This window comes from Vicugna pacos, unplaced genomic scaffold, assembly GCF_048564905.1.
Source record: "Vicugna pacos unplaced genomic scaffold, VicPac4 scaffold_17, whole genome shotgun sequence".
Lineage (NCBI taxonomy): Eukaryota > Metazoa > Chordata > Mammalia > Artiodactyla > Camelidae > Vicugna > Vicugna pacos.
In genome coordinates, this window is record NW_027328738.1 from 89,582 (window position 1) to 114,717 (window position 25,136).

The 25,136-nt window shown below is 41.6% G+C and overlaps 1 protein-coding gene and 1 pseudogene across 3 annotated transcripts in view; one reads left to right on the top strand and one right to left on the bottom strand.

Moving 5' to 3' along the window:
* The window catches only part of LOC140692795 (anoctamin-6-like), a 363,584-nt pseudogene that overhangs the window by 75,999 nt on the left and 262,449 nt on the right, over positions 1-25,136 (top strand).
* Positions 16,071-25,136, bottom strand: part of LOC140692798 (trafficking protein particle complex subunit 9-like) — a 55,488-nt gene continuing 46,422 nt past the window's right edge. Inside the window, exons 3-5 of one of the 3 annotated variants that reach the window (XM_072957074.1) lie at positions 22,435-22,557; positions 17,858-17,965; positions 16,071-16,518 (exon numbers count right to left, since the gene is read on the bottom strand). In XM_072957074.1, coding sequence (XP_072813175.1) covers positions 16,339-16,518; positions 17,858-17,965; positions 22,435-22,476 — 330 coding nt within the window. In that variant the 5' untranslated portion in view covers positions 22,477-22,557 and the 3' untranslated portion in view covers positions 16,071-16,338. The remainder of the gene's footprint in view (positions 16,519-17,857; positions 17,966-22,434; positions 22,558-25,136) is intronic. The other 2 variants (XR_012068398.1, XR_012068401.1) reach the window with 2 other exon arrangements.

The window sequence follows — 25,136 nt, forward strand, 5'->3', positions numbered from 1 at the left end:
TTCTCTCCTCCTCAGTCTTCTGCTAAGGGAACCATGCATGTTGTCTATTCTGGAAGCCAAGAAAATTTTTTTCATTTAGGATCAGCCTCAGAGATAAATGAGACTTACTTCTCCTTCTTCTCCCTGCTAGATTTCCTCTTGATGCATTTCCAGATCCTCAAGAGTGAGTTCCTGTAACCAAGAAATTATTTCAAAGAAAATGAACAGGTTTCCATAAGGCCACTACTTCTTTTATATTCTTGCTTTTTAATACCTCTTTTCCATCTCTTTATCTCCAGGTATCTTATTTGTATGGCCTTTGGTTGGGGCTGAAGGCTAATCAGCAATAGTGTAGAAATTATTGCTTGATATTACTGATCTACTTTCTTTCCATGGATATTTGAATTATCATTGGATTTTAGGGAAGATAACTTCTTTTAAAAAATTCTGGTAAGTATCTTGTGGGTGATTATGAATCTCTTCATTAAGAATTATAATGCTTAATTTCTGAATAAGTGATGCTCTCATAGAGCTCAAATTTCCAAAAGTTTGAGTGCCACCACTCTCCCAAAGCCTTTCAAACTTTTCCTTGGGGGCACTCAGAACTGTGTGTGTGTGTGTGTGTGTGTGTGTCTTTCTGGACTTAGTTTAGCATGAAATGAGCAAAGGGAAGCACCCCCCTTTTTACACAAACAGCAGACGACTTTCCCAAATATATAACTTTCAAAAATATATGAACTGTAATGTTGTAGAATTTTACAAGGTGCAGTGACCTTCAGGGCTGTCAACAATGGAGGCAGAACAGTTGGAGGGACAGCAGGTGCTCGTGCTCAGTGGCTGAAGTCACATAATATCCACGGCCACCTCTGGTTAATCTTATAGAGTTGGTGCTGTCTGCAGGCTTTCAGGGCTGTGCCCCCCTCCCCACCAAATATATATATTAGGAAAAGTGGTGAGCCTCAGTATGAGAAACAATAAAGAATTAGAAGGGGAAATTGAGTTTATTGTTTTTAAAAAGAAAAATTAGCATCCAGGTAGTTTAATTTCAGCTCCTAATAGACTGATGTGATAACACAGACAAAGATGCATAAACACCTGTAAGATCATGGGGCAGGACTGGAGACTCTGAAGCAGCAATCTCCACACACAACCTTCACTGCTGTCCTTGACAACCTTATTGAATTACTTGATTTAAAAAAGACCATAGATGTTAAATGTCATCATTTTGAGAAAGCAGTTCTTTTGAAATCTTATATACTAATGTAACTGAATTGCATAAAGAAATGCTAAATGTGTGATAAAGTATCCAAAGAGGTAACGATTACTGAAAACACCACAAATTGAAGATGACCACAGGATAATGTGCATTTATATTTTAATGATCTGGAAGAATCAGCTCAGCATTGTATTCAACACATCTAGTGATGATGTCAAATGTGGTTGTCCTTGGATACCTTTTTGGGAATGTTGGAATGAAGTCAGGGTCAAGGACACAAGTTCAGTTTAAAAGCAAAAGGTGAAACAGACTTCTTTTCAAAAAGCTATTGTGTCTGGTTAGAAATCATCGAATCCATGGGTCAAGGGAAGAATAAAAACCTAGTGACCACGTGACTGTTTCAGGAGCTGGTAGTAAAATGACAGTTGACAATTGTGTAAATTAGATATGATATTGATGTCCAACTGACCCAATGATTTTTAGTACATGTGCAAAAAATATATCAAGGAATAAATACTGATTTATGTTTTCTCAGCTCTGTTGCCCCCCTTCAAGCCTGCATTCTGATTGGGAAACTAAGAACTTCTACTGCAGGGAGGGGGATTTTCAAAAAAGGAGTGTCCCCCAACCGAGAAAATAAAGAAAAATTAGACGTACACTATAGAGACACAGGGAGATCTCTTGAGCCAGATGACACTTACTGTGAATTAGTAGGAGGCGCAGCTTTTTGATGTGTTGGGTAACATATTGCTGACTTTCTCAAGGTATTGCCCACGGTTCTTGAGAAGTGATGAAGTGGGGCCAAGGAATTAGCCTCCGAATGCCCTCTGCCATGGATGTTGTCTCTATATTCCACTTTTAAGCTTTAGCTTAGACAAGTTGCAGTGTCTTGCCAAGTGAGCTACAGACAGTAAGTGCGTCTTGAAGCACACGGCTCTTTCCTCCTCACTGCAGCAGAGAACCTCTGCATTGGAGCATCCTGAGATGTCATCAGTGGTCATTTTTCATGTTAGGAATCAGTAAGGATGCTATGTTCACGTGGATGAGGAGGGTAAGTTTTCGGTCTCTAAAGTGGTAATGATGGGTTGACATTTCTACTAAAAATGTCTCACATCAACAAATGCGTGTCTGTTCTGGACCAAGAAGAAACAAATGTTTCAAAAATAATAGCTTGAAAGGTCAGTGGGATAAGTCAGGCATCTTCTTCATGTCTTCAAGTTCGGGTATCAAACATGGTTTTCCTATCCTGAGTGATACTGACAATTTGTCATGCTCTGTGCCTCATGTATACCGAAGAATTTCCTAGATAAAATGTCTAGAAATTGTATCATTCTTGATATGTGTTAAACCGGGGGAGATGAAGGAATTAAAATTGGTCCCTAATATGCATTGATTTTTTTAAAGACATCAATTTTATAGAAACTTTTGAAGATTTAAAGTGACAGAAAATTGCAAAGCACCTTCTCCTTCTGGTAGAAAACTGTTCTGTTTTCCTTTTTTGATGAATGTGACATAGAACCAGTACTAATATTGTTTGTATTGCACTTAGGGTTTACAGAGTGATTCACAGCTATTCTCCTTTTTCATCTGTGCAATGACCTCTGGAAGATAAGATTTCCTAGTTATGCTTTTTAATGTCTATTTCTTAACTGTGTCTAAAAGCAGATTGATTGAGATCCATTTGCTCAATTTAGAAGGCTGGACTGATTAATTGTGTCAGAACATTCCAAGAGGCAGAGGAAAGGAAGAGACAGGGGTTCTACATGATGGAAGCTGTTCCTGAAATAATTTGACCAGCAGCCTTATCCATTTTTCCCATGGCTGGGAACAAAACACAACCCAAGAAAAGGAAAACAGGTAGCCCATGTGACTCCAGCCTTGTCACGTAGAGTCACAGCTGTCCTCCTGTGCCTTGGAGAAGTGGATGCTTTGGGTCTCTGTTCTACAATCTCTGTTTGGCTTTTCCTCCACAGTGTCTTATTTTACTAGCATATGCTGAAACTTGACTTACATTTCATAGCATTAAAACAAAAATCAGGAACTCTATCATTTATTAACTATTTGGTAAATAGTTTTTGGTGAAACTTTAACTTTATTATTAGGACTTACCATGGCAATGTACAACAGCTACTTCCCCAGATAACAGCAGTGGCTTACACATGCTAAACTTGTATTTCCCTCTTACATAAAGAAGTCAAGCAATCGGTACCGCAGGGCTGGTTTGCATGAAGGCCCCGGGGTCAGAGAACCAGATGCCTGTTATTTTCAGCCCGTCAACTTGATGGCCCAAAGTGGCTGCCTGAGGGTCAACCATCAAGTCCACATTCCAGGCAGCTGAGAGGAGGGAAGAAAGGTGCTTCAGTTCCCTTTTGGGATGGTTCTGTAAAGTCCCAGGTAGCTTTCCTGCTTTTATCTTGCTTTAGACAGAGGGCTGAGAGACAGCTTGCTATGAGGTAAGCTCAGCTGAGGACCAGCCATCTCCCTCGAGGGGAGGGGAGGGAGGGGGCGGGGAGGCACCTCTCATCCTGCACGTGATGTAAGGCACCATGATGAGGCACCAGTGGCCTCCTCAGTCCGTCCATTGCTTCGGGCTGCACTGAGCGGTTGGTAACGATTGAGATTTTCATGTAGAGCTGCGTGTATGCTGGAACAATTGCTCGGTTCATTTAAACTAGTTGCTACCAGAGCACGTTGGAGAACACATTTGTTCTCACCTTCTAGCCAGGGAACCTCCCGCCAGGTTTCTGTCCTGCTGTTCATTTCCACGTTATTTTCCAAGACTTCTGGAGGAAATGTAAGCAGCCTGATGCTCAAATGCTTTTCTGTGTGACTCCCCCCTTGTTCTTTGAAGGAACAGCAAATTGCCAAGAGAACAGTGGACAAAATGCCAACACCCCATTTAATTAAGGGTCTGAGATTTGGTGTTAGGAAATAGAAGAAATTTCCAGGAACACACTTAAGAAACATTATTTCTTTCAAATGTGATTTGGAACAGCAAAGGACAATATATTTTATAGCACAGCTTTTAAGACAAATGAATTGGCAGTAAGTTCCCATAATGAAACGTCCAACAATTCTTTATATGTCTCCTGGAATTTCCTTGGTTCTTGATGTAAATTTTTAAAAATTAATATCAGTTTTCTATTCTTTCTGTTCCTGTAGTTGTAGAATTTATGTGAATGTAGCTCGTTGTCTCACTGAGAAAGCCTCCTGGTCAGCCTTCTAGCTAAACAGCTTGTGTACGTTTTGGTGGCAGGTGTGCTAAATAGTAGTTTTCAGGCACTTGAGCGATGCCCATCACACCAGCACTGCGGGAGCCTATTTCTCACCCACGACCAGGTGAGACCCTCCTTTCTTCCGCTGCCTCACCCAGGTCCCCATATTCTGATTCTTTCTCACGACCCATTTTCATAAAGTTCAGCCCTGCACCAGCAGAGGAAGCCTTGGTTTCTCAAAGACCAGGAAATTAGTTCTAGATTTTCTGTTATAGGACAGTGTATAAAATCAGGCAAATTGATATGTCTTTTGAGGTCTCAGGATCCCTGCATTTAAAACAAGAACTTGAGTTACAATACTATTCTCTTCCACTTTTGAAATTCTAAAGCTCCACACAATAGCTTTTTTTAGTTGCTAAAATTTTTCTAGACTATATTTTTCGAAGTTTCACAAATATCTGTTAATTTATATTTAAAAATGTTATATTTAAGAAATGGAATAATTATTTACATTTAAATAGGAATTTAAATCAAGAAATGTTTGATACTGGATGTTTACTATGAGTTCAAGTATGTAAACTTGATTTCTGTGGTACTGTCGATAAACCACAAAATTTGAGAGATGTTGGTTAAAGTTTATCTGGGGCAAAATGAGGACCAGAGTCCAGGTGACAGTATCTCAGAGAGCTCGGAGGAACTGCTCTGAAGATGAGGGGGAGCTCAGAATTATATAAGATTTCAGTGAAGAGGGACGTGCGGTCCAGTACACGTTTAGGCAGAAGCTGCTGCTAGTCAAGGAGCAGGTGTCTCTGTTAATGATTTTAGTGCTTTTCTAGATAGGAGGAGATGCAAGAGTTTGGGCTCATAAAATTTCCTGAAAATGTCTAACTATCTGAAGACTTTTCTGCCCATTTTCCCAGAGCACAGAGTGCCCCATTCCTGATGTTCAGAGGGTGTTGGAGGCCAGCAGTGCAGTGGCTCATGACTTAACCAAATCAGAGACAGATGACAAGTGCCAATATTTAGTTGACAATATGTATATATTGTAGGAAAAATTATTACTTTCCAGCCCTACCCGTGTTCTAGTTTTAGTTAGAGATCAACGGATTACTGTGTTAGATGACTTAGGTCAGACGAGGGGGCGACGGATTCGTCTCGTGAGCCGGCCGGTGCTCTATGTCAGCCTCCTTGATCACATTCAATTTCCTTTCTCTTCAAACAGCATGCTTCTGATTTTGTGAAGTATGGAGCCTGTCCTGAGCACATGGGGCCTGAAGGTGGCCCTGATCCTGTGGTCTTTGTTTATTCTGTGAATAATGGTGTGAAACTTTATGTGCCCAAGCTTCATCATAATTTCAAACTTAAAGGATTTAAATATGGGAGATGGATGCCAAGTTCTGGGAATAGATTTTCAGGATAACAGCCAGGATTGGTAAAAAGTAGGGAGAATGGATACAGCCTTCAAAAAAGAAATGCTATTTTACAATTTCTGGCAGATAAGTTAAAGTGCTTGTTGGGATTCTATCAGGAATGTTTAATTGGGAGACTTGTCTTCCATTTTCATGAAACAAAATAATTTTATTATTTGTTCAGTGCCTACTGTCTGGCAATGAGGTAGCCCGTTTGCATATAGTTTTATCATTTAATCTCTACAGAGTCCTAGGAGAACACACTTGTCACAGGTGAGGGAACCAAGAACATCCAGGGTATGTGGCAGGAAGGCAGATGGGCTGGAGGGCTTACGCTCCTTCAGGCTGAGACAGAGACACCAAGGTTTATTGACAAGCATGTTGCTGAAGTGGTTTACTCAATACTTTCCTTCCTTCATGAAGTGGATCCCTTGAAATTGTTTATGTCTGGCTTATTTCCACTCTCTCCTCTGCCTCAGGACTTCTCATAAGTAGAATGAATTTGGCCTGAACATATTCAGAAAAACCAGAAAATATAAAATTAGGCCACACAAATGTCTGATTAGTCCTTGTAATTCAGTACATCCTAAAACTCCTAGAAACGCAAGGAAGGTGTGTTACCTTTGGGACTGAGTGCATTTGAAGAGTGAGAAATGTCGTGTGATCTGGTAAAGGCACAGGCTCTAAAGATAAAGATCCGGGTTTGGATCCTGGCTCCACCAAGTACTGGAAACATGACCACCCATAGCCTCAGTTTCTTTATGTGTTGAATGGGCTGATGGAGCTCACCTCCAAGCCGTCAGGTCAAAATGAGATGATATGAGTGACTCACAGGCAGAATGTTTGACATAGTGCTAGTTGCTCTTGCTGCTTTATAATGTCTTCTTAGGTAATTCCGTTCTCTATTGGCTTGTGACTACCTCCTCATTTGGTTTAAGAAAAATAGCATGCCTTCAGAATTTTAAAAAAAGGAATGAAGATATACTGATTAATGCTGGGTGTATTCTTATAGGTCATTTATTAAAAAAAAAGTAGGAGTTCTCTAAAGAGAATTTATTCAGTGTGCCTAGAATATGATTCAGTTAAATATGATTTTCCTTTAAATTCTTTTCAGAAATTTCCTGTGATATTTTTATTGAATAGTAGTTGAAGTTTTCTGAGGAGGGGTTACATTCTAAAAAGTTTATTCTGGTAACAATTGATACATTAAATTAATTATTGATATCCCTGGACAGCTTAAAGCCCTTTTTTTTAATATATATAATTTTGGGGGTTAGTTCTATGACACTTTATTGGGCAGAATTATTTCCCATTTCCATTTTACAGGCAGAGAAGATGAGTCATACGATACTCATTATACAAGAGCAGCAGAGGCTGATTAATTTGGGCAGAGGAGGAAAAGTGTGTGGAGAAAAAATTCTTGATTCTCAAACTGGACACATTCTGCGGTGCTGTGCAGCTGAAACGGTTTTGAATTTGTTTCTCCGTTGTCCTAGATTTCGGCCCATGTGCCTGGAAAGGTCTCTCAGGCAAACATGCTAATTTAAGAAGTTTTTCATTCTAAATGCTCTTAAGAGGATTAAACAAATTCCACAGCAAATAAATGAACATGTTTGGAAGGTTTTCCACCCTCATGCAATTTCCAGAAAACAGACATTATTCACTTGCTAAACCAAACACACAGGTATAATAATGAGCCTGGCTCACATGACTGGACAGCACGGAGGGAGCCTCATCTATTGGCGTGAGTTCTGCTGCAGGAACCGCACCTGAAGGTTTAATTAGAATTTATTTCCAGCGAGTGCTTCTCCAGCCTTTTTCTCCCCAATGTAAGAAAGCGCCCTCCTTGCCTGGCCGTTAGTGTGCAGAGCCCCGCGGCTCACACAATCCCCTGATCATCAGGAGGGTGATGGAGCCAGTTTGCTTAGAAATGCTTAGCTACACTCGCAGCGGGGATCATCAGTCACTTCTGTGTGTTCACCCCCCACGTGCAGGGGAGAAAATCGAGTTTTGCTGGAGACAAACGCTAATTGACCACCAGTTGTTTCAGAGGGACTGTGATGTTGAAAACTGGAGTCCCTTTCATTTTTATATGTTGGATGCAGACAAACTGCATGGCGACACCCCCACTGTAAGTACACCCACCAGGGAGGGGGTCGGAATTTGGATCTGCACGTATTCAGATCCTGGCACGGGTCAGCTTACTGTGTTCTCGCTGGGTTTGGGAGACTGTTTCCGTAGTGATTAATTTGGTTTCCAATAAATTTGCACAGCCGTCTCCTTCAGTCGAGTTCTGATGAGTTCAGTTGGGAGGGGCATGTGAAATTGGGGCAGGCAGAGAGGTGCAATGAAGACTAGACACCATCTAGTTTCCTCTCATTTTTTATGGGCCCAAAATGGTTGTCTTCTTTTCTTTTCCCCTCAATCCACCCCTTCATGTCAGGGAGTCGTCTTCAAGAATATCTTCCTAAAATATAAAGTAATGAAGAAGGCAGTGTGTCCCTTTGGTTGATTTCGTTTTAGTTGGGTTCATTATTAAAGATTTTCTGGTGAGGATTTTATGAGCTCTTAAAAGCTGGAAGAGCAGCACAACCAAGGAGAGAAAGTCAGAGAAACGAGTCAGCGGCCCCTGTGAGGTCTGGGGGACGAGGGCAGGAGGTGGTGCAGAGGCAGCACCGTGGCCTCCCCTGCAGCCCTGAGGGCAACGTGCGCATGTAAAGCCAGCGTCTCTTGTCACCATGTGTTCTAACAGGACTCCCACTAAAAGAATGCTTGGAGATTTGGGGAGGCCTTACCCTTTACCCTCTTGTCAAACATCTTTAATGCTGACTGTATTTATTCAAGATGACACAGAGATCACCTGCAGAGCTTGAGGGAGCGGTGCTTGCTTCCTGTCTTGCCCGCCCCAGGCTCACTCATCAGACTCCTGATTCTTGCAGGCACTGCAGTGCCCGTGGGGAGACCTCTGCTCCTGGGGGTCTCTGCTCCTGTGGTGGGAGCTCTGCTCCTCGGGGAGGTGGGCACGGGAGTGCTCACATTGGTGCCGGTCACACCAGCGCTGATCCCTCTCCACGTGATGAGCCCTTTGTGTAAGTAGTAGAGGTGGGATCCAGAGTCTTCCTCTGTCTACAGAGTTCTCCAGTAAAGCCAACTTGGAGGAAAGAAAGAAAATGCCTACTGTTCCATGACTGTGTCCTAAGGGTTTAAAGCTCACTGTGGAGCACACGTGAGATCTCATCCAGTAAATACTCTGGGGTCTTGACACTGACTTGTCATGAATTTGGCATTCTCATAATGTTATTTCTCTTATAATATGTCTAAGCAATCATTTTTGTGTGATGGTTATATGTGCATAAATGTCCTGAAGAAACTGTTGTTGATGGAAGTGTGGGCATCAGTGATACCACAAGGGCTGGTGGTCCTGGGGGCTGTCCGAGCCCCACACCATTTGTTACCAGCAGTCTTTCAGATTGCATCTTATTCCAGAGCTCACCGGGGCTCCCATCTCTCACTATGTGTCTTGAGAGGATATTTGTTCAGGGGGGAGGGGACAGGATGCTTCCAAGTCTGGGTTCTGGGGTTCCCTGTCTAAAGGTGGCACTGGCACAAATCCTTTATTCATGGAGTAATGAAGCCCCACAGTCTCGTGGCTAATTGCGCCTCCCTGTCCTTCTTCATGTGAGGAGCCGGAGGGTTTGGGTTAGGCCCCCAAACCTGTTATTGGTGAGCTTTCAGCCCTATCACACCACCTGGGTTGTCCCGTTTCAGTCACATGACTTTGATTTTTGCAGGTAGGTGTGACTCCTGGACAGTGCCTGGGACATCCAGGTTTCCCCTACAGTAGGGACAGTGAAGAAATTTCAACCCATAAGGTGTGTTTGGGGGCCTCGAGGACAAGTAGGGACCCACAGACAGATATCTGGGTGGGTGGCGATCAGGCCCGAGTCTTGGAAGGACAGAGATTCCATTACTGTTGTAACAGTGAACTTAAGGGAGGAATTCGGGAAGGTCTGATGCATTTGAGATTAAAAGTATTATCTGGCTTTTATTGTTAGAAGTAGTGGTTTTTAACCCTTAAACTCATTCCCGCTTTTTATAAGAAATATTTTGTAGCCTTTCTTTTTTGGTGCCTGGAATTGAACATCATAGAAAGTGTAACCTAAGTATAAATATGATAAACAAATAGACAGGTAGATGGAAAGATGCGGTACCTCAATTCTTATATTATGGGGTATTTTATATTTATGCTAATTAGTGACCTCTCAGGACAAAAAGCACATACAAAGGAAGTCACTTCTAATAAACTATTTTTCCAAGCCTTACCTAACTGGGAAACAAGTGGCTTCACAATGTTAGAGCACCTTCCAGGCCCCGGGGAAATCTCCTTGTCACAGTTACACTTGCTGATGGTGTCTTGTGCCAAGTGCAAGCACATGCGGTTCGGAAGCTGCCCGGAGGCGGACTCCGGGGATACCTTCTCCGTCGCAGCTGTGAGGGAGCCTTGCCTTTCCTGACCACAACCACAGAGGCGATTTTAAGTCTCTGAAAACTGCCATACCAGTGTATATCACAACCCCCACAAGATATGTTGAATAAAGTAGAAAACTTTAAGTGCCTCCTTTAAAATAGAAATAAGATATAAAATAAATCATGATTTAAAAAATTCTAGTGCCCGAATTAGTGCTACATTACACTGGATGCATTATTTGGTTAGACAACTTCATTACTGCTTTCCATACCACATCTTCTAGTTAGATTTTATTTATCTGTTTTTTCCCTAAAGAAAAAAATCATATGAATCATTCTTGTGTCAGAGGTGATGAGCAGAGAGCAAGTGCAAAACCAGAAATCGTGATGCTGGTCAGTCTAATATCAGCTTCGTCACTGCACAGTTCATGTTAACTCATTTTACTGCACTTTTTGGAATTACCTTCTTACTTGGAAAAACCTCTGTGTCAGTTAGATTTGTTAGTAAAACAATTCTTTTTCTTACTTAGTGCATCAGTGATGTTTTCAAGATGATAAAAAATTTGCCCATGGCATTTAAACAGTTGCTTGTTCTCGTAATTCATGGCTCACGGTCTCGTACTTGTCACAACTGGAGAACTGTGTTTTCTGTGTGCAAATTCTCATTGCTTTGGGGACACAGGGACACGTGTCCTTACTGGATGGAGTATGATAGTAGTTGTTTGCATTCTCTCCCTAAATCCTGTGTTATGATTCCTGTTAACTTACAAAATATGAATATTGTTATTTACCTAAATAGCTAACATCGCACCAGTGATGAATATCAAATTGGCCCAACTAGGAATTCCAATATTAAATGAGATAGTAATTTCACAACCCACACTTCCAAAAATTTGGATTGATGGTTCAATTATACCAGGGACATTACCTGTTTTAATTGAATCAATCACTGCTTTCTTCAATAAAATTTCCATTCCATCTGCTCTTTTGGTTTATTGTTCTTCAGTGTTTTGTTTGCTTTCTTTCCCAAATATATGTGATTTTGGCTTTTGTCATTGAAAATCCTTGCTGGTTTTGCTACCTCATGCTGGAGAGGAAGCCTTGTGACTGTTTTATAGTCACTGGTTTCATGGTTGTATGAGTGCTTAATGCCACCTTGCAGGGGTGTACAGACCTAATGAAGTGTGTACATAAAAGGCTTAGTCTACACTGAGTGCAGGGTTAGTGTGAGCAGCTCATGTCATCAGTAACATAGTTAATCCATTACAATCATCCTCTGTTAATCAGTGTTATCCTTCTAACGTCTCCAGGAGAGGAAATGTAGTATTCTAAATGCAAATTTTTGCCACTCTTTTAGTCATTTCAACACCTTTAAAGCTTTGTATAATAGGACTGTGTGCCTGCTATTCCTACTTCTGCTCCTGACCCAGGACGCGGTCCCCACGGCTGATGATCCACAAGACACTGGATTCTTGGTCCCATGGCTCTGTGTGTTCTGGGACATCTGGGGACTTCAGCACTGTTTTAGGGTCTTTGGGTCCCACCTCTTCATAGCATTTCTGAGATGAGATCTGTGGTTTCACCCTCATTCTTGAGTGTACGGTGCATTTTTTCTAGAACCAACACACACCACCGTGGCAACACTGCTTTGACCATGTGCTGGGCCAGCGAATGCTTGTCAGTTCTTGGGTTTAAATTTTCTGTTCTAATTTCTAAAATGGGGTATATTGACAGACACTCTCCATGTAAACAGAAGCTCTGTGGGGTTTTCAGCAACTTCTAAGAGCATAAATATTCCTGAAGCAGCTAAACTTCCTCCCAACAAGTGAGGAGCAAGCAGGCAAGTCCTGGGTGCCTGTGGCGGCCAAGCTGTGCAGCCCAGGCTGCTCACTGAGGAGCAAGGAGAAAATCTTAAAAACCTACTTTCATGCTGTCTTTCACAGAATCTCAGAAATGAAAGGTTTAATATCTAAAGAGGGGTGATTTTTTTAAATAAATTTTTTATTTTTTTCCTTTTTCAGTTTTATTAGGTAGAATTATTACAGTTCAACTTAACATACACAAATTGCATGTAAATACATGTATAGAGTATACTGCATTTTTTAGTTTACATATATGTACTAATTACTCTTTCTAAGAACAGATTAGAAATTTAGATTTTTAAAATTACAGTTACCAGAGGAATAAGGACATCTACAAAAGAATAATAAACAGAATATGGTAATCCAATCACAAAGGACAGTCAGATGTGCTTACATATATTCAAGAAATCAAAATATTTAGTTCATTTGTGGTCTTATCATTATTGCTATTAATTTTAGATTTCCCATAAATGAAGTCATGTGGCATTTTTCTTTCTCTTTCAACCCCAGTTCACTTAGAATGACGGTCTTCAGGTCCATCCATGTTGCTGCAAATGGCATCTTTTATGGCTGAGTAGTATTCCATTGTATATACGTATCAGCTCGTCTTTATCCAGTCATGTGCTGATGGACATTTCTGTTGTTTACATGTTCCTTGTTCTATATCCCTTCTGGCAACAATTACGGATTTTAAATATTTTCCACTTTAAAATCCTTCCTGAAGGAGATGTGGTAACTGGAATCAAAAACAGTTACAGCACAGGGTGGTGTGTGATGGGCCCTGGGGGCTTGGTAGAAAGGTTGGCAGTAAGGATTTCAGATTCTTATCAAATGATTCCACCTCTTGTAGCCCTGCTGACTGCCTCTCTCACGGCCTGCCCTACAAGTCTGACCAGTCCCTTCTATGAATCCTACTGTATTGTGCACAAATTTGTCCAAATGGTGTCATCCAGCAGGGACCTTAAGTGAGGCACCCAAGCTCCTGTGTTGGTTTCTTTCATCAGCCCTTAAACTTCCTTGGGAGCCAGGACTGTCTCATTGCCCCAAGGATCCCTAATGCCTAGTGAGATGCCTGATACAGCTGGTACTTAACGAGCACATCGGTCAAATGGAAAAACCTGATTAAAGAAAAGGCCCTCATTTTTCAGACATGCCTACCTGAGTACATAGGGTAAAATGACATGTCTTCTTGGATTTGCTGTCAAATACCTCAACAAAGGACAAATAAAAGAATGAAGGTCTGAATAAAGGAAATATGGAAAAGTTTGTGAATTCCTTAATCTGGGTGATGGGCTTACTCTACTATACTTACTGATGTATACTTAAGTTAGTTTATAATTTTACTGTCATTAGCGGAATAGCAAGTATTAATACTTATTAATTGAAATCCTTAGAACTGACCAAACTTACCCCACACAAAATCCTTAATATCCAAGTAGTCTGTCTTACAGAAATCTTTTCCCACAAAGACAGGAAAAAAGGGAAAGGCAGATCCGTGCAGTATTTCCACATTGTCAAAAGACCAAAGGCCGACATAAAAGAAGAGTTTGCAGAAAAGATAAAGAGGCTGAAATCAATGTCCGGAAAACCTAGCTAAGAATCCTAAATAGCCGAACTTAACTAACCTCAGCACTGCCGCATCAAGAATGGAGCAAATAGCACCTAGTGGATTTTATTTTTAATAAATAAATAATGATCCAGTTCCTACCACAGGCAATTATGATAAGACTGAGTATAAGTTCCACCAACAAATAGTGTACAAATCATAATTTCTACTTGATTCAAACTGCTTCTTCTATAAAATTTGGATCTTTTTATTCTTAAGACAGATTTGTGGCATATGACCTAGTGATAAAATTTTCAACTGGCTTGTATTAAAAAAGTTCACCATAGTGAGGGTTTATTACATCAGCTATTCCTTTTTGGGAAACCCATGTGCCTTGTCACTCTCTTTCATAAGATTTTCTGTGGAAAATTCCATCCTTCATTCAGGAAAAGGCTGAACAATATATCTTATGGAAAACCGTCATAAACTGCAACCCAAGAAAATGAAAATGACACTGAGCATCCCGTGAAGCAGGCAGACACACACAGCGCACGGCTGTGTTCCCGCCTAGAATTTCTGTAACCAGCAGGGAAAATTTGCATTTAAAGAACTAAACATAAACACTTTTCAGGACCTGAGCACACAATTTTCATTTCAGGGTTTAATGGGCTTCCATTTAATTCTATGAGAAATGTATAAAACAACAGAACAACAGCTGAGATAGGGTTTAAAGTAACTTTTATGTCTTAGTGAAAATAAAGCCAACTGATAGTTATCATTTTTACTTTATTTGATCTCACTCTCTTACTTTACCTCCCCAACCTCCTCCACAAAATGATGGTGAACATCCCCTCCTGGTTCAGAAGGCGAAGTAGAAAGTACCAATCACATGGAGGTGAGATTTGTTGTTTTGTTTTTCAAAACGAACAAGTTTCATTCATGTGATTTAATAATTAAAATCAGAAACAAAGTCTACTCAATAAATGGCAGCCAACACATGTCGTTATAGCTGCTCATCAGGTTTGGCCCCACGTTACACACTTTTACATGGACATGTGCCATGTGCTGTCATGGGAAACGGTGAGTGGGGACAGGGCCTCTGCTCTCACAGGGCACACAGCCTGGTGGGGCAGGCGGTGTTCAATCATTGCCCTTTTCTCTTTAATGTACTTACAAATTATGGGAAATGCTATTTAAAAAGAACAAAATGAGTCAATGAAAGTGAAAAATACAAGGACAGTATTTAGGCTGAGGGAAGACAGGGAACCTCTTTGAAGATCTGACACCCCACTGAGACCCAAAGGACAACTCCGGTGCTACAGGTGAAGGGCAGGGACACACTGATAAAGGGCTGACATCCAGAATATACCAAAATTTCTTTAAACTCAACAAGAAGGATGAATAACCTGATTAAAAAATGACCAAAATGCCTGAACACACACCTCATCAAAGAAGAAATCTAGATGCCAAAGAAGTCTATGGAAAGATGCTCCACAGCATCTGTCATCAAGGGGATGCAGACTGAAACAGCGAGGTATCACTGCACACCTGTCAGAACTGCCAAAACGCAGAACACTGACAGCACCAAATGCTGGTGAGGCTGTGGAGCGACAGGAATTCTCATACATTGTTGGTGGGAATGTAAAATATCCCAGATACTTTGGAAGACGGTCTGGCAATTTTTTACAAAATTAAACGTACTCCTAACATATGATCCGACAAATGTGCTCCTTGGTGTTTACTCGACGAAATGGAAACATGTCCACACACAAATCTGCATACAGATGTAAATAGCAGCTTTATTCATAATCACCAGAACTCAGAAGCATCTAAGCTGTTCTTCAGTAGGTGAATGGATAAGCTGTGGTCCATGCAGAAAATGGACTATTATTGGGTGCTAAAATGAAATGAGTTATCAAGGCATGGAAAGACACAGAGGAACCTTATATGCATATTACTAAGTGAAAGAAGCCAATCTGGGAAGGTTCTGCAACTGTCTGATTGCAACTGTATGGTGTTCTGGGAAAGGGAAAACCACAGAGACTTAAAGATCAGTGGCTGTCAGAGGCTAGAGGGGAAGGAGCAATGAATGAGGTGCAGCACGGAGCATTTTAAGGTCACTAAGACAGACGACTCTGTATGATGATGTGATGGTGGATACATGTCATTGCACATCTGTCCAAACCCACAGAGTGCGCACCACCAAGTGTAAATCCGAGTGTCAAGTATGGGCTCTGGGTGATGATGACTTGTCAGTGTAGGTTCAACCACTGTCACAAATGCACGCTCTGGTGCAGGTGTCAATAGTGAGGAGGCTGTGGGGACAAACTACAGTTCATACACCCTATCCAGCCCCAGCCACTGCTGTTAATAAAGCTCTGTGGGTGTGTGGACTGTCCGGCTGCTCTGGCGTCTGAACAGCAGAGCTGAGCAGCTGCACCAGAGATCGGGAGGTTTGCAGACCCTGAAATATTTACTCCCAAGCCCTTGACAGAAAAAGTCTGCTGAGCCCTGTTCTAAACGAATCAAAATTCACCCTGATGAGACAGGACAGCAGGGCCCAAACCAGGCATGGTTAATGAGACTGAAGCAATGTTTTAGTTCCAACACCTTTGCTGAAGTCCTGCAGGTCCAGCGACAGAATTTAGCCAGGAACCGTCTGCAGGAGGAGGCGGGAGCAGGCCTTCCCGCCAGGCTCCGGGATGCCGGGGGCCGCGCGCCGCAAGGGGGCCACCCGCTTGAAGGAGGCGGACTTGCAGTGGAAGCCGATCAACTCATAGAGCTCGGAGAGGAGGCTGCACTGCTGAATTCTCTCCTCGGAACGCTGAAGCACAGGGAGAAAAGCAACAAGCTTCTGAAAGAAACATGTCAGTGAAAAAAGACACGTAAAAAGATTTTCCCATAAAACAGAGACCCGATGACACAGGAAGGAAGAGGAAGGCTGACTCAGTGCCCTGACGGGACCGGATGCAGAAATGCAGGGAAGCAGCGCTGTGCAGAAGCTCCAGACCCCTCCGGGCCCCACCTCTCCGTGTTCCGCCTGTCCTTTTACTAGAAAGGCCCGTATTCCCTGAAATAGAGGAATCTCCTACCTAAACATGGGACACCGAGAAGGGAAAGAGGAAAAGGAAGGGAAAGAAAAGGAACAACAGTTCATCTAGACCCTAGGGTTTGGGCGGGACTTTCACCAAACACACAACCTCTCAAAGCACAGAGCGCACAGTGAGAAGCTGACAGTGTGACTGCGACTCCTTCTCCTTAAGCACCAGCTACCTGCCAGCACACGCTGCACCCGTTACTGAATCATTACAATCATCTCAGAAACTATTACTACCCGGCTCACAGGCAAGGAAATCTGAAACTCGGGGAGGAATTATTATCATCCTGGACAAATTCCCACAGACCAGAAGTGTCAGAGCCTCTGGCAGACCATGGACTAAAATGCTCCTCATCACCACGGGCCCTGAGCCTCAGGCTGAGGCCACGTCAGGTCTGCACGGACCCAGAGCACAAGTCTGTGGGACAGGGAATGCTCCCACTCGAAGTGCCAGGCGAAGACCCTCAGGAAGCTATCTAATGAAACCAAATCCCCAAACTCATTTCCAACCCACTGCTCTGTCCGGGAGGACTGCTCAGCCCATCTGTGCTGTCACCTGTGCACAGGCTGAGCAAGGGGCCCAGACAGGGACGTGACGTCCCAGTGGACGTGGCTCGGAGAGCGCTTCTTCACAGGACAGACTCTCCCGGCTTCCAACGCTAACTCTTCGTTCCATTTCCAACTGGAAAGGAAGTTTAGACTTGCTTTCCTCTCCAGAAACAAAGAGAGTGTTAACATCAGCGGGAAACTCAAGACTGAGGAAGAGTCTCCAGGCCATTTGGAAGGATAGGCCGGGGAGGGAACAGAGACAGGGATCAGAAAGACCCGTGTTCCAGTCCAAAGTCTGCACGTCACTCGCTTTGACAGTTTCCTTTTTAATGCAGGTGATAAAGTCTAATTATGATTGTTGGGAAAACTAAATGAAATAACGTATTCCACTAGCATAGGTGTAAAATCCTCCATGAGTGTTCCAGAAATGGACGTGATCGTGGTTAGTTACTGTCTGCCAAGTCTTGTGTTCTAAGCTCACATCACCCAACCAGAGATGTGCCAGAGAATGCCTTACCAGCAAGCAGCCTTCTCCAACTTGGAAACTCACAGTGTCCGAAGAGCAGGCAGTGGTGGATACTTTGGGGCACTCTGGAGGTAGCACTCCAGTGATGACTTTAAAAAGCTGGGGAGAATTTAGGGGACCATACAGTTCAAATACAGAAAACTCATTCCGTGTCTACAAATATTCATCTCTAGCCATGATGATTCAGAGAGGAAATACACATTCAAACGTACATCATTTTCCCACATAAGTGCATCAAAACAATTTGGAAAGAATGTAACTTTCTTCTCTAGATCACACAGTGGGGATTACAAGGTTTGTACTGACAGCCCTACTTGTAAGTCATCTGCAAACGTAACTGGGTCCACTACCAGTCATCATCATTAGAAGAGAAGGATGGAAAAGAGCAAAGCCAAGCTAATACGCTCCAGCCTTTTGTTTGGTTACGATGTCACAGAGGAGACGGACAGCTCAATAAGGAACCACTCTGCCGTGATCACGGAGCCTGGGAGCGGGATGGGCGGCAAGATGTATGATGCACCAGTAGCTGTGCCGCGCTTCTAGGCAGCTACCAAGACTCACCTCGACAAGATATCAAACGTTTATGCCCACGTCCTCATCACCTGACATGTATTAAAGAGAAATGAAAACATATAAAAGGCCAATACCCTTGGTTGGTACACCGTCCAAAGAGCAAAGTCACAGTTTGACAACTGGCCATCACGGTTCCCTGGGATTCATTCTTGGAGAACCTTAAAAGCCTCTCCTCTGTCCTCAAGAAGTGCTGCATACTTGTCCTATCTTTGGCTCAGGGATACAGCACGTTCACGTGGACTTTAATGCCTGCACAGATTTGACTGTCTTTCTCCAGGTTCACTTGTCCATTCTGAAGAGGCCTGAGTTAAGTCCATCTTCCATAAGATCAACTCCCTCCAGTGAGAACTCAACGAGCCTGCAATTACAAGCCAACTGAACAGGACTGTCCTCAGCTAAAAATATCACCCACCCTTCATTGCTTTCATAATCTCCTCTCCTGGCTAATTGCAACAGACCAACAACACCCTCCACCAAGTTCCCAAACTATGTCAAATAGAAAGTAAGGTCCATAAAAGAGGAGACAACTCCAAAGTCACCTCTGAATTCCTAGCATATAATAATGTCAATAAATAGAACTATGATTATTGCTTCTTTCCTTTAAAACCTTTCTGGTTATTTAAGTGAGACCATGGAAGGGAGGTATTTGGGTCCAGTATCTTGATATAGAAGACTCTGGAGGCCTTTTTCGGAATGGCGGTCCACTGAATCTTCAAAACACAACTTCTCTTTCCGGGAGGAGCTGAGATTTTCTACCAGGAGTTTGTGGTCACTCTCATGCCATAACAGCTTTAAACTAAATCCTTACTTTGTATATGTTATTTTTCCCCTCTTCGAAAAAAATTGACTTTCCTTATTTCCTTGCCTTGAGGAATGTATTTTTTCTTTTATTTCAAATTCACCCTTTTGTAAAGCAGGATTCTCAGGATGTACTTGGCCTTACATAAGAACAGCCATCCAACACCCAGTGTGAGAGGCCTCGGGCTCACCTCCTGCCCTCCTGCCAGGGCAACTGAATCTCAGTTCAGGAGCCAACCTGCACCCCAGGGCTTCTAAGGCACACATATCTCCCAGAATCCCTACTTTCTGGTTTGTCTTGGCTTCTGAGGATTTCCCCTCATTTTCTTGACAATTAGCCTTGCAGCTTGAAAGATGAAGAAGGAAGGTTTTATTTCTTAATATGCATTTTAAGGAACTTATGTAATGAAGGTTTTCACGAGTTTTTAGAACCCTCCATCCCCGAGACAGAAAGCATACTAGATATTTTCTAAATTTAGCTATCATGTGCATCTTTTCTTTGCTTTTATTTTCTTAACTGCTAACAGACATTTTTTAATTAAAAAATAAATTAAGGCCCCAAATAGGATAGAAAATTGAAGGGGCAAACAATATTAAAGGGCAAAGACAGAAAAATGATAAGTACTCTACAAAGTTAATAGAATACATACACTATGGATCAGATCAGCAATTCTCAGTAACAGCTAATTGAATCCTGACCATGAGGTAAAACGTCTCTCCTGTCAGGAGATGGCCAACAGAAAATAGAATTAAGCCAACAAACTAAAATTCTAAGTCTGGCGAGGTATAGAAGTCTACCAGCTAAATGTGTCCTCTTCTGGAAAAGAGGGAGAATCACCAGCTCTTTTCTGTGGAGCCTGATCCCAGGGAAGGGCGGTGAAGTGAGCTCTGTAAGTTCCCAATTAGCAAAGTGAGTGATGAATAAAGAGACGTGAGCTTTGATGACAGAGATGATACTACTATTCACTTGTCCTGTCAAGTATGACTTCATACTCAGTGATCAATACCTGGGCGTTCTCAGGGATTGAGATTATAGGAAAATGCACAGCCCGGGCCCAGACCTCCTCTGTGAGCTCGTGACACTGCACTTAGATATCTCAAGGGTACCTCCAACTCCACCTGTAAAGAGCTGACTTCACGGTGCTCCTCCAATAGCCGTCCTGCCCAAGGCCCCTGGTCTGGGGGCAAGATCTCCCTGCCTCTCCCAGCTCAGGCCCATCACTCACAGTTGTGACTGGACCCCTCTTTCAGGGCCCAGATATCCTCAGTCACCAAGTCCCACCACCCACAACTGACCTACCATGTACTCACTGGCACTCACTCAGCACTGACTCTGTGCTGCGGACCACACTGCACACTGTGCACACGTTATCTCACTGGATTTCCACAGCAGTCCTGGGAAGTCGGTACATCATTGCTTCAATTGATTAGGTAAATTGTTTCACTTCCTTGAGTGCGTCATCCAAAGTTTCACGGCTACTGAGCCACAAACCTGGGACTGAATATCACTTGAAAACTGAACACTGCTACACCTCACAGCCACCGTACTCTGACTCATCACATCATCTCCTGCCGAGCCTTCTAAATGTTTCTAAGCATTCTACAAGACAAAAGTGACCTACGAGAGCACCCCACTCCCCTACATAAAATCTGTCAATACGGTCCACTGCCCTTAGGAGAATGCCCCACTGGGCCTGAGCATAGCCCAACGGCCCGGCATCTGCGTTCCCTGCTCAGCCACGCCACCTCACCCACCACGTAGTTCTACATGTGCCGTGTGCAGACAGGGATGCTGATTCTGTTCAACCCGGGGCTCGTCTCACTCAAAGAATGATCACCCTCTTCAGTGGTCACCCTCTTCAATGCTGACTCTCAGAAAAATGTTTTCTCAGGATGAATCAATATCTTTTTCTTTACAACTTTCCATCATTGATAATGAGCTCCCCACAAAAGAGAGAAGACTTAATCCTCAGTCTCCTTATCTGTAAAGTGCGAAGAACAAGGAACTATGAGAGTTTTTAAGAGAAATAATTTTCATGTGAGGCTGCGGGACAATTCCCAACATACAGTAAGCACTCAATATGTGCTTTCTTAATATTAATAAAAATAGATTCCATTCTAGCAACCTTCAATCACTGCTTTATGGCTTTGTCCATAAGACCACCAACAAACTGTTGGGCGAACCGCTTTGAGCAGATCAGCATAAGCGTACTGGGAGAGGTAAACGCTGACTCCATTTACAGCTGCAGCCAACCAGCACTACGGGGTGGGGGCAGTTTGCTCAAACTCTTACATGTTGCTTGAGCATTTAGTTGTAGCTATTGAATAAAGACAGGTATTATTTAGTCAAAGCTCCTGAAACATAAATCTTCAAAGATTGATGCAAATTAGGTTTCAAGTACAACACACACACTAGAAATTATTTGAAAATTTTACTCTTAGATCCTCTGCACATCAAAAGGGCATGTTCTTAATGTATCTTACTAAATACACTGAAAGGATTATTTAAAAGTAATTAAGATGAACCATCCTGAATAACCTCAGTATCATCTGCACAAAGCCCCACCCAAGGGTCTCATTTCTCACGTCCACATAGGTTTTCAGGCAGCTTAACCTAGGTCTTGGTTTCTTATAACACAGGGATGGGAAGAATTGTGGATAGATTTATGTAGCAAATACAAACCTAGGGTATTTGCTGTGAAGGAATCCTAGAAATAAATAAATTGATATATAGTCCCACCCTTAGGAAGCTCAGCCTTTCCATTTACAACAGCATTAAAAATAAAATGAGAGATACATTTAACAAAATTTTACAAGATTTGTACATTGAAAATTTTGAAGTATCACCAAAAAATATTTAAAAGATCTACATATATTGAAGGCATCCCATGTTCATGGAATGGTATACAATATTGTCAAAAATGTTAAGACTCCTCAAAGTGATCTACAAATTTAATGGAATCTCTATCAAAATTCCAGCTGACTTCTTTCTAAAAATTGAAAAATTGTTCCCAAAATTCATATGGAAATGCAAGGCGCCCAGGTCAGCCAAAACTATCTTGAAAAAGAAGAGCAAATTTGGAGGACTCACTCAAAGGTTACTACAAATCTATAGTACTCAAGTCATTATGGTACTGGCATAAGTTTGGAAGCATAAATCAATGAGACTCAATAAAAAATCCAGGGGGAATACTTACATTTACAGTCAGTTTTCCACAAATTTGCCAACAACACTCCATTGAAAGAATAGTCTATTCAACAGATGGTGCAGAGACACCTGGGTATCTGCAGGCAAAAGAATGAATCTGGAATCTGGACCCCTGTATTTTATATAACAAATAAATATTAATTCAAAATGGATCACAGACAGAAACGTAAAAACTAAATGTATAAATTTTCTAAAAGAAGACATAGTATAAATCTTTGTGGTCGTAGTATAGGCTATGGCTTCCTGGATACAATACCAAGGGCACAAGTAATTAAAAAAAAAAAGCAGATAAAATTGACTTCATCAAAATTAAAACTATTTGTTACAAAGGACATAATCAAGAAAGTGAAACGAAAGAGGAAGGGGGTAGCTCAAGTGATAGAGTGCGTTCTAGACAAACATAAGAACAAAGAAAAAATCTAATTACCTCCCCTATAAAGAAATTGCTTTAATGTTTAAAAAAATTACAGTGAAACGACAGTCTGCAGAATAAGAGAAAAATTTTGCAAAGCATATATCTAATAATAGGCTAGTATCCGGGATATAAAACAAATGCTTACAACTGAGCAATACAAAGAAAATCGACCCAATTTTTAAATTTGCCAAGGATTTAAATAGATACACAATTGGCCAATAAGCATATGAAAAGATGCTCAGCATCAATAGCGAAATCTAAATCAAAATGAGATCTCATTTTACACACACTAGGATGGTTATAATCAAATCTTGGACAATAACAAGTGTCGGTCAGGAGGCAGAGAAATGGGAACCCTCAATACACAGCCGTTGGAAAGCGGCAATGGTGCAGCTTCTTTGGAAAAGCCTGGTGTTTCCTCAAAAGATTAGAGTTATATGGCTCAGCAATTCCACTCCTACATATAGAGTCATCCCTCAGTATCCTCGGGGGGTTGCTTTCAGGAACACCCCACCCTGGATACCATAATCCAAGGATGTTCGAGTCCCTTTACAATCAGCCATCTGGATCCATGAAGAGGAGACTACAGAAGTGGCGGGCCAACTGTACAGCCAACAGAATGAAAACATATTCTCGCAAAATCTTTCACATCAATATTCATAGCAGTATCATTCAGAGTAGCCAAAAGTTACTAACAATATCCATCCATCAATGAACGGATAAACAAAATTACCAAGAATAGTCCGACAAATTTTGGTCATTGAATCTTTGCCAAAGGAGGTGAGAACATACAATGGAGTAAAGGCAGCCTCTTCAGCAAATGGTGTAGGGAAAACTGAACAGCTGCATGTAAATCAATGAAGTTAGACTACTCCCTCACAGCATACACAAATATGAATTCAAAATGGATAAAGACTTAAACATGTAGACAAGAGACTATAAAACTTTTAGAAGAAAACATAGGCAAACATGTGACATATATCTCAGCAATGTTTTCCTAGAGCAGTCTACTCAAGCAATAGAAATACAAGCAAAAATATACAAGTGGGATCTAATTAAACATACAAGCTTTTGCACAGCTAAGGAAACAGTAAGCAAAACTAAAAGACAACCTATGGAATGGGAGAAAATATTTGCAATAAATGAAACTGACAAGGGCTTAATTTCCAGAATATGTAAATAGCTTTTATACTTAATAAGAAAGAAAAACAAACAATTCAATTCAAAAATGGGCAGAAGTCCTAAAGAAACATTTCTCCAATGAGACATACATATGGCCAATAGGTACATGAAAAAATGTTCAATATCATTATCAGCGAAATGCAAAACAAAAGTGCAATCAAGTACCAACTCTCACCAGTCAGAATAGCCATCATTCCGAAGTTCACAGAGAATAAATACTGGAGAGGCTGCGGAGAATTGGGAACCCTCCTACACTGTGGTGGGAATGCAGTTTGGTGGAGCCATTGTGGAAAACTGTATAGAGGTTCCTCAAAAGACAAAAAATTGACCTCCCATATAACCCAGCAATCCCACTCCTGGGCATATATCCAAAAGGATCTGTAATTCAAAAAGACACCTTCACCCCAATGTTCATAGCAGCACTGTTTACAATAGCAAGACATGGAAACAACCTAAATGTCCAGTGACAGATGACTGGATAAAGAGGTTGCAATATATTTGTCCAATAGACTACTATTCACTGATAGAATAATATTAAAATAATGCCATTTGCAGCAACAAGAATGGACCTAGAGAATGTCATTCTAAGTGAAGTAAGCCAGAAAGAGAAAGAAAATTACCATATGAGATCGCTCACATGTGGAATCTAAAACAAAACAAAACAAAACAAAACAAAACAAAACAAAACAAAAAAACCAAAGAAACAATAAGATAAACTTATCTACAGGACAGAAACAGACACAGAGACACAGGAACCAAACTATGGTTACCAGAGGGGAGAGGGTGTGGGAAGGAATAAATTGGGAGTTCAAGATTTGCAGATGCTGAGTATGTATACAATAAACAGCAAGTTTACACTGTATAGCACAGGAGAATATATTTAATATCTTGTAGTAACTTATGTTCTAAAAGAATATGAAAATGAATACACGAATATTCCTATTTAACTGAAGTGTTATGCTGTACAGAAGAAACTGACACATTATAAACTGGCTAGACTTCAATGAAAACATTTTTAAATAGACCAAAAACGAAAAAAAAGAAAAGGGATATTATCAAACAAAAAGAATAAAGTACTGATTCAGGCTGCAATA